General features: G+C 45.7%; 1 protein-coding gene across 1 annotated transcript; it reads right to left on the minus strand.

The window, feature by feature from the left end:
• HIGD1A (HIG1 hypoxia inducible domain family member 1A) lies at nt 1-7,699 on the minus strand. Its single transcript, XM_077808452.1, has 4 exons — nt 7,531-7,699; nt 4,772-4,879; nt 1,938-2,072; nt 1-1,156 (listed from the first exon to the last, which is right to left on the minus strand). The coding sequence occupies exons 2-4, from the start codon at nt 4,872-4,874 to the stop codon at nt 1,092-1,094; spliced, it is 303 nt and encodes a 100-aa protein (XP_077664578.1). The 5' UTR covers nt 4,875-4,879; nt 7,531-7,699; the 3' UTR covers nt 1-1,091.
• Nucleotides 7,700-9,775: the final 2,076 nt, after the last annotated feature.

Genomic DNA, 9,775 nt, shown 5'->3' on the forward strand with positions numbered 1-9,775 from the left:
TTGGAGTTACTTACTGTATTTATTACAAATACTGTATTAGACACCATGCTATCTCCATGGAATGCCACCAAGTTCAAGAAAGTGGAAGTTTACAGATTCGTGTATCACTTGATCAATATATTTGGCAATGAGGCTAGATTTTAATGAAGTTACCATAAATCACTAATGGAAGAGCGCTCCATATGATCTCACACCGAGGATAATAAAGGCAAAAGTCTAAGAAGTTTAGAGCTTCCATTGAAACAGCAATATCACACAAATTAAGTCAGGCATTCTAATTACATACTTAAAATGCATCACTTCAAGTACAGATTTAGTTTTCAAAATGTCATTTAAAAATGTTACATCATACACTTAATACTGCAAAAATAAATGAGCAGTTACCAAATTCAATAATCTGAGAAGCTGCAATCCATAATGTATTAAAAATAGGGCTTCTGGGCCTTGATTATTAGTATTGTGTAATAAATATGTTTAAATAGTTTTATCCACTAGTGAATGCTCAGCTCGTACTTCAAATAAAACTAAAAATAGGTCAGAACAAAATGTTTTTAAATACAAATTTAAGAACTATTTTGAGTGAGTTTAGTGCTAGTGAAAGTGCTAGATTACAGCCTTGGAGACTGAAGTCCTTTTATCTACAGGACAGAGATAACATAGGCATGAGTACAACCTTCTCCACACAGACTTGCCTAGGTGCTTCAGCCATGAGCTGGAGGGACCACCTCTCCAATATAAGAAGGTTGTTTGGGCTCCAGGCCTATTTATAATTACCAGTTGTGTGTGGAGAGACTGGGTGGGAAAGGGAAGAGAGGCATTATGCTGTACAATAGACAAGTTGCTAGTGGGTATGGTAGTCTCAGTCCAAGAGAGCCAGCAGATTGTCACCACCAACTTGTGCTAGATTCAGACTTGTAACCTAAAGGTTCAATACCAGGCACGAGACATGTACAGTATTGTAGAACCACATCCTTGAATTTTTTATTTTATTTTTATTCCCCACCCCTCTTTTTTCATTATTAAAAAGAAAATGACACCTCAATGTGAGGTCTATAACTAAGATACATAGACCACCACCAAGCACACAGATTTCAGTCATCTTTTTTCAACTCCTTGGGTTTTGCCAGGTATTCCCGATACATTGAGTAGAGCACACCTGAAATACAAACACAGGCAAAACAGTTAAATATACATCCTTTATTAAAGTAGAAGACTATTTCAAGAACTGTCTGCAGCCAGGAAGACTACTAGCATGAGAAGAAAATATGGGTGTCTGTATTCTTTATAATCTCACTTCCCATCTAGAATTTCAGTAATAGCCACAATTCATTTGTTAAAATGAAGGACATAAACACACATACATCTCTCTACATACTGTTGGTATCAAAGCTAGTATGATTTATGGTCTAGCTATACCTTCAATTTAGATGCAAGCTGTAGACAACTGCTGATCTTTCCCATGGAGAAATGAGTTTAAGAAAGTTAAAATTAATAATTGTCAAATAACTTTGGAGAAAGCAGAAGAGTTCAGAAACACCTTAAAATATCCACAACATGCATGGGGCAACTGTATTCTTTGTTTTCCTCACTGACTTAGCACCTTTGGAAAAAATCAAGCTAAGTGCCCCAAATGTGAACACACAATTTCATGCGTTGTGTAGAAAGTCAAGGGAGAAACTGGAGAGATGTGTTCAACATGGTTACCTAGATACCAGGCACACTAATTTTATGATACTGAGCCAAGAAACCAGTTTGCTAGCTCAGCCTCACTAAAAGAACTTACTATGTTTGCAAGTTTCTAGTGCAGTTGGAAACAGTTAATGGTTTACAAGCTAGTTCAAGGTATTTATCCTTAGTGTAAAGAACACTTTTAAAGTAAGTCTGCCATCATTAAGAGGTAACTAGGGCTCGACAACAGCTGTCTGTTTTATACATACCACAAGTCATTGCTCCAACAACAAAGCCCTGGGCTGCCACACGCATGTGAATCAGATGAACAGACATTTTTGTATTGCCTCTGTGCTTCAGTTTGTACAGTCCATAGCTTACAACTGCAACCAAGCCTGCCATCCCTATAAGGCAGGGTAAACAAGTGTTTAGTAATTACATGATTTTACATTCCTCACTCATAAGACTTGCTTTAAAAGTAAAAGTCAACAACTTAAAATTTAACAAAAGCTACTTATAACCCCTCCTCCCCACACACAAGTTAGCCCCATCATTAACACCTAACAGTAACTACAGTTTTCAGAGTAACAGCCGTGTTAGTCTGTATTCGCAAAAAGAAAAGGAGTACTTGTGGCACCTTAGAGGCTAACCAATGTATTTGAGCATAAGCTTTCGTGAGCTACGATGAAGTGAGCTGTAGCTCACGAAAGCTTATGCTCAAATAAATTGGTTAGTTTCTAAGGTGCTACAAGTACTCCTTTTCTAGTAACTACAGTGTTAGCTTATGTTCAGTAGAATTAGTTAATAGGCAATTCCTTTCCCACCCAAGTAACGTCTAGGCTGACCCAGAAGTCAGCCCAGACTGGACCCCCAACAGAGTTTTGGTATTCCATTACTGGAGAACTGAGTTAAAAAAACTAAGACATGGCATATCATTGCACAACATTCGTTCCAGATAGACAGCTGGGGATAGCAGCCTTGATGGACATCAGGGCTGATTTGATACTGGTCAGAAACTTCCGTAAGAGCAAATTAACTGCCTCTTCTTTTCAGAGGAATGCTCTTAGAGCTGTAGTTCAAAAACAAACAGGAGTTCTCAAATGCAACTCTGAACAAAGTTCAAACTGCATCCATGCACTAATAGCAGTACTAGATTTCTTGGTCTAGACACCCACAAATGAAGATTGTTATTGTTTGTATCTGTCAAGTTTGACCCTGGATTCACTTGAATACTGGCATTGGACAGGTCATGTTATTTCTCCTGTGCACTGGAGCATTAGCTCAACAGAGGACACATTTAATTGCCTCACCCATCTACTAGAATTCTTTGAGGGAGTCAACAAGCATGTGGACAAAGGAGATCCAGTGGATGTAGTGTGTGGGAGGGATAGCTCAGTGGTTTGAGTACTGGCCTGCTAAACCCAGGGTTGTGAGTTCAATCCTTGAGGGGGCCATTTAGGGATCTGAGCCAAAAACTGGGGATTGGTCCTGCTTTGAGCAGGGGGTTGGACTAGATGACCTCCTAAGGTCCCTTCCAACTCTGATATTCTATGATTCTATTTAGATGTTCAAAAGCCTTTGACAAGATCCCTCACCAAAGACTTAAGCAAAATAAGCAGTCATGGGATAAGAGGGAAGGTTCTCTCATGTATTGGTAACTGGTTAAAAGATAGGAAACAAAGGGTAGGAATAAATGGTCAGTTTTCAGAATGGAGAGAGGTAAATAGTGGTGTCCCCCAGATATCTGTACTGGGCCCAGTCCTATTTAACATTCATAAATGAACTGGTCTGATGTGAAAGTCCATTTCTTCAACCAGAAGACTTCAGCACCTACAACTGTCAGTTTAGCAAGAGGCAAGTTCACACTTTTTTAAAGTGTCTAGTCACTTATTAATTTGGGAGAGTCTGAAGTGACCAGATGTAGTCCCTGTGATATATGACATCCTGGAAAAGCCTTATGGAATTAAGTATTTTAAGAGTCCATTGCATTAAAAATCCAATTGGTTATGTAGCTTCCCTAGAAACATAATTAATGCAATCTCTGGGAAATATTAGGAACTTCAAAGGACTTTTGGGGACAATGTGTGAAGTAGATTTCCTAGGAAATACTTGGGACTAGGGGGATGGAAGTGACCCACCCCTTTTGAAGCTTCCTTTGAGCAAAAAAGCCCACTGCCTGGCTGATTACCTACACGGTCTCTTCAAAGGTCCAGACGGGATAAAGCAGTGATTTAGAGTCATGAGGGTGACAGTTCTGAGCTGAGGCTGATGTGAACTTGTGACCATAGAAGAGATCCCATTTTGGGGTTTGAAGGACTAACCACCTGCCAGAGTCCATGTTGGAGCTGGGGTGATCTCTGGTGAGCATGTGTGTAGGTCCTTTTGTTGTTTTTAATATGTTTTCTCTAATTCTTTTATCCTAAGAATAAATAAGCTTGCATAGAAAGAGCTGTATGGTACCTAAACAATGGGCAGTTAACACTGCTATTAGTCTCTGAAGAGAAAGCAAACAGGTCTGCTTAGGCAGTCTGTCTTGCTGGGAACTGTTCAGCCTTGAAGTATCCAGGTCAGAAGGGAGACACTCATATCACCATCCAAGAGAGGTGACGGCCATGAGAATCGGAAGCCTAGAATGGGTGCCCTTGCTGGGCCACAGAGAGGGAATACAGGTGCAGTTACCCTGAACTGTGACAGCCCTCTACTGCCAGGCCTCTGGGCTTGCTGCAAAGTATGTTTCCCCAAGTATAGGATCCACTACCCAAAATTTGAAATAAGGGGTGTGTAAGCAACTATCTTTTAAATGGAAGACAGAGGGAATTACAAGGAATACATAGACATTTTAAGTCTACAGTGTTTGATAAAGCTACCAGATAAGACTATTAATTCAGGTAGAACACCATAATAGGTACAAGAGGTAGGGCAAAATTATCACAGTACTATACCGAATGAGGAAGCAATATTTCACAGTAATTTCCTGTTGGTAGTGTGTGACTGCATTTACTATAATCGCCGCCCATTACATGAACACTTATGCAACCATGTATTTTCCCAGATTTACTTGTCTTACTCCACGGCATCATTGCACTGTGAAATTGAAACTTACCAACAGGTACAAAGGGTGACTCTTTAGATTTTCTGATCAGTTTTGATGCCTGGCTGTTATCAGTCTCATAGCTAGGAAGAACGGATTTCTGACTAGATGTCATGTTGACTGCGGAGAAGAAGAAAATCTGCTTTAGAATTTAGGAGTTTTTTCACATTTGAGAGTTCTGTAGAAGTAAGACCTTGAATGTACCACAAGTATATAAAGGACAGTAACTTCCACTGTATAATGACAGGTTTCAGAGTAACAGCCGTGTTAGTCTGTATTCGCAAAAAGAAAAGGAGTACTGTATACATCTGATGAAGTGAGCTGTAGCTCACGAAAGCTCATGCTCAAATAAATTGGTTAGTCTCTAAGGTGCCACAAGTACTCCTTTTCTTCTTTCCACTGTATATTCAGTTATAAACAAGATACAAGTCAAAAAACTTTGAACTAATAAGATGGTGTATGGCTTAATCCACACTAACTACTACAATGTTTATCTATACCACCAAGCTAAATTCAATTTTATGAATATAAAAACCTCAGAATGTAGGCATGGCTTTTACAATACAAGAATAAGCTTTGGTAGTAATTCCATATCAAACAGACATATCAAAAAGCCATTAGGCAAAAGCTTCCTGTCGTACTTTCCACACAAAGAATCGAGTTCCCAGCACCTTCATGAAAGACACAGTCAATTCTGGTTTTTCACAAACTAAGCCAGTGAGAGCTTAGATCAGAAGCATTTCCTTGCAAAATTTCTGTCCTCCACCATATCGATTCATTTCTGTGGGGCTACTCATCCATGCTGGCACTGGATTTTAAGTGGGAGGAGGGGAAGGGGAAGAGTCCCTGACATATTTTGTGAGGAAAATCAGTAAGTCACTACAGAAGGTCAGCCAGCACATTTGACAAGCAGGGAAAAATGCACCTCCAGTAGACTCTAAGTTTAAACTATCTCAATTCAGATTTTTACTGAAGAGCCAGAAGCCTAATATTTAAAGAGAGAGTAGGTACTGGGTCTAGTATTGATATCAGACCTGCAGGAGTTTGTTTGATGGACACACCATAGTTTGCATATGGGACATGTCAACCTTTTAAAAATAAATGGATTATCATTCCCACATCAATGAATACTTTTCTCATGCAATACTATTTCATCTACAATTAAAAAGTTCAAGTTGAAAGATGTTCTATCTATCAAGACTGAGGGGCGAAAAGGAACAGCTGCTAAGAGTAGACCACCACTGTTCAGACTGATGACTACCAAAAAAAAAAAAAAATGAAGAAAACCTGATATCAAGGCTTGCCAGTGACCCAATTTCAATATTTCCAGCAAGCATTGATAGGGAAGGATTTAAAAAAAAAGAAAAAAGCGTGTATGTCACCATAGATTACTTCCTTCTTCAGACTTTGGCACTAGCAGAGAATTAATTATATTCTTCCTATAATTCAGGAATGCTGGAAAAAAAAGCTGACTTTAGATGGTCAGTTCAGTAACTATTACAGACCTCCTAGTCAGGCTGATTAGGCTGTATTTTTATTGTTTGAGTTTTCCTAACAATGTGCTCAGCACTGCAAGGCATAAAGAGAGTGTGCCTCACAAAGCTTTCCATCTCAGACAGTGCAGTGTAAATGGACTCTCATGAGAATAAATGCCCCATGGTATTTAAGTCATTTGTAAAGCACTGATTTACTCAGAAAGCAAGCTACCTATATGCATATACCAAATAATAATTTTGATGCCATTCATGTTTAAATATAGACTTATACACCTGAATTTGAAAAGACTGGCTTATTTATATTTTCACAACCAAGTGTACACCACTTTATCATACATATCGTGGGCAAGGAGAGAAAGGACAACACTTTACGAACATATCCAGGTCTAATCTGATTGTCAGTATTGAGAAGCTATGACAATCTTCTTAGTGAAGAAGTAACAATTTCGAATGCCCTTAACTATAAAATACCCTTAGCTATAAAATGGGACCTACAGCACCGATAAAAAGATGCAGAACAGCACCTGACATCTCGGTAAATGCGGAAGGGGAAGTCAAAACTAAATGCTCTCATGTTCTCCCACAGGGAGGGGACAGTAGGATGTTTAGTCAAAGGCAAGGTAACGTATTTGTTTCGCCATGACCTTCAACGCCACCAGAGGTCACAGGAAAGGCTTTCAGAGAGAAGACCCGTGGGGGGTGGAGGAAGTGGAATCATGCTGAGGAGAGCACCCCGAGGCAGCCCTTGTTTGGCACGGGGCATTTTCAGGTCATGAAGGGCTCAAACCCCCAAGTCGTACTCAGCACCTCACTCAGCGGGGTGCGGGAGGGGTGTGCCTCTACCCTCAGGCAAGCTCCCTGGAGCGGGTACCCCGCCCAAGCCCCAAGGCAAGGCGCCCTGCTGGGGGCGACCCCCACAGGCCCCCTTTGTTACTACACCAGGAGATTTACCCTTCGCCCCCGGACAGGCAGGGACACCCTCCCCCGGAGGCGACGTTACCCCAGGCCTAGCGTAGCCCGGCCCCCTCCTCATTACATCACCCCCCCCCCCCCGCCCGTTACCCGTATCCCAGCCCCCCCCCCGGCCAGCTCCCTCCGCTCCGCCCCCGTGTCCTTCCAGCTTCCCGAACCCGCCCGCCAGCCCCGCGGCCACCACAGGCCCCCTCCAGCTCCGGGTCAGTACGCGGAGCCCCCTACACACCGCGGTCCCCCCCTCCTCAGACCCCTCCCCCCGGCCTCCCGCTCCTCCCCCTCGGGCCCGCGACCCGCACTCACGCGCTCGCGACTCCCCGCTCAGCCCCTACACGATACCAACGCTGAGAGAGCTACGCAGCCGCTGCCACTCGCTCCGAGACCGGCCGGCTTCTGCTGCCTGCGCGCGCGCGCCACCCCCCTGCTCTTATTGGCGGACAGCGTTCAGCCCACCCGGCACAGGCGGGGGGACTGCGGCTGGGGCGTTACCCGCCTACGGCCTCCACCCCCGAAACTACAGCTCCCAGCGTGCCTCGGGGAAACGGAAGCCCCCCCCCGCGTGACCCAATGCCGGTGCGTGGGCAATCCGTCCCCGCCTCCCCCGTTATCAGCCAATCACATGAGAGGCTGGTGACGCCAGGTCCTTATATGGTCAAAGGAGGGGCTCGCTCCTCTGCAATGCAGGGGGCGGCGCTGCTGAGCCATCGTGACTCCCCCGACCGTGGGCCCGGCTGCGCCTGCGCCCGCCCGCCCGCGCCCCGGCCCACCCCACCCCAGTCATTCACAAAGCACGAGCCTGGCTTGGGAAAATCCCCTGGGTGCGAAAACCAGCCATTGGGGCCTTTCCGTGGCAGGGCAGGTAACCTTCCCAAGCCTTTCTCCACTGCTGAGTGGTCTATGGAAGTTGTCTGTTTAAAACAGAAGTAGAGATGTCACCCTGACCCAATCACAGGCATCCAGGAGCTGGGACTTTAAGCAAAACATCCGAAATCCTAAGGCTTGGCCGCATGGCTGATTGGAGAGCCAGACTGTTTACTGCTTGCGTTTTGGCTCATCCAACTCCTAACCAGATTGTTCCAGCTGTGGATGGGGGGCAGCACTAATGCAGTTCAGTCCCCTTTGTCTCTCGGCAGCTCTTGAGCCCCTGTGGCCAATGATCCTATCAGCGATCCTGGCTCCTTAAAACCACTTAACAGCTAGTTCCCCTGCAAAACTTTTACAAGTCTTCCCAGTACCTGTAGGATAACACCAGTTCTAAGGCCTTATCTATATCGGGGAAAGGGAAACATTCTAACTTACAGATTTTTAACCCTGGGTGGGAAGGTGCGCTCCCTAGCCTTTCCTTCACGTAGGGACTGCAGGGACCTAGCAGTCGTTTCCTAGGAGCTGTGGTAAGCGCTCCTGGGGCCCCAAACCCCCTCATGCACACCTACCCCAGCCCAGAGCCCCTTCCTGCACCCCAAACCCCTCATTCCTGGCTCCACCCCAGAGCCTGCACCACTAGCCAGAGCTTTCACCCCCTGCACCCCAGTCCAGAGCCCTCTCCCACACCCTGACCAACTCATTTCTGGCCCCATCTGGAGCCTGCACCCCAACCTCCTCCCCCAGCCTGGTGAAAGTGGGGGGGGGTAGGGAAGAGCGAGCGAGCAAGGGAGGGAGGGTTGATGGAGAAAGCGGGGGCAGGGCCTCAGAGAAGGGGCAGAACCTTGGGGCAGTGGTTGGTTTTGTGCTATTAGAAAGTTAGCAACCCCCTAATTGCCCATTCAGATCTTTAAATAGGCTGTTGCTTTTCTCCCTGACTTTCCTGTATTGCTGAAGGGAAAGGAGGTTCCAGGACTGGTTCAAGTACAGGCAAGTTGTTCTAGCTGATTTTAAAACTAGTTCGCCTAAGCCGATTTAAACCTGGTTAGAACAGAGGTGGCCAACCTGAGCCTGAGAAGGAGCCAGGATTTACCAATGTACATTGCCAAAGAGCCACAGTAATACAGCTACAGCAGCCCCCCCATCAGCTCTTGCCCTCGAACCCCCAGTGCCTCCCAGTGCCTCCTGCCCGCGGGCAACCCCTCCAGTCAGCGCCTGCCGCAATCAGCTGTTTAGCATGTGCAGGAGGCTCTGTGGGGGAGGGGAAGGAGCGAGGGCATGGCAGGCTCAGGGGTAGAGGACTTGGGGGAAGGAGTAGAGTGGGGACAGAGCAGGGGGTTCAGCAGTGAGCACTCCCCTGCACATTGGAAAGTTAGCATCTGTAGCTCCAGCCCCAGTGTCAGCGCCTATGTGTAAGCGGGGGAATAGTCCCGCTATTGTGGGGAACTTTCCTGGCTTCTGCACGACCCCGGTGAAGTGGGCTAGCGAAAGGATCGGAGTCCTCGCTCCCACTTCCTTTACCCAGCGGCCTCCCTGCCCTTGAGGACTCCCCTTCCACTCTCCTGTCTGGCAGAGTCCTCGTAACCCCAACAAGGCTGGGCCCAGGATTCCTGGGGGGCTCGACCCCCAACCCTGCTGTGGTCACCTAGGACAGGGGCTAGGTGTCCAGGGTACTCTCTCTGCACTG

The sequence above is a fragment of the Eretmochelys imbricata genome, chromosome 2 (assembly GCF_965152235.1).
Source record: "Eretmochelys imbricata isolate rEreImb1 chromosome 2, rEreImb1.hap1, whole genome shotgun sequence".
In the NCBI taxonomy this organism is placed as follows: Eukaryota; Metazoa; Chordata; order Testudines; family Cheloniidae; genus Eretmochelys; species Eretmochelys imbricata.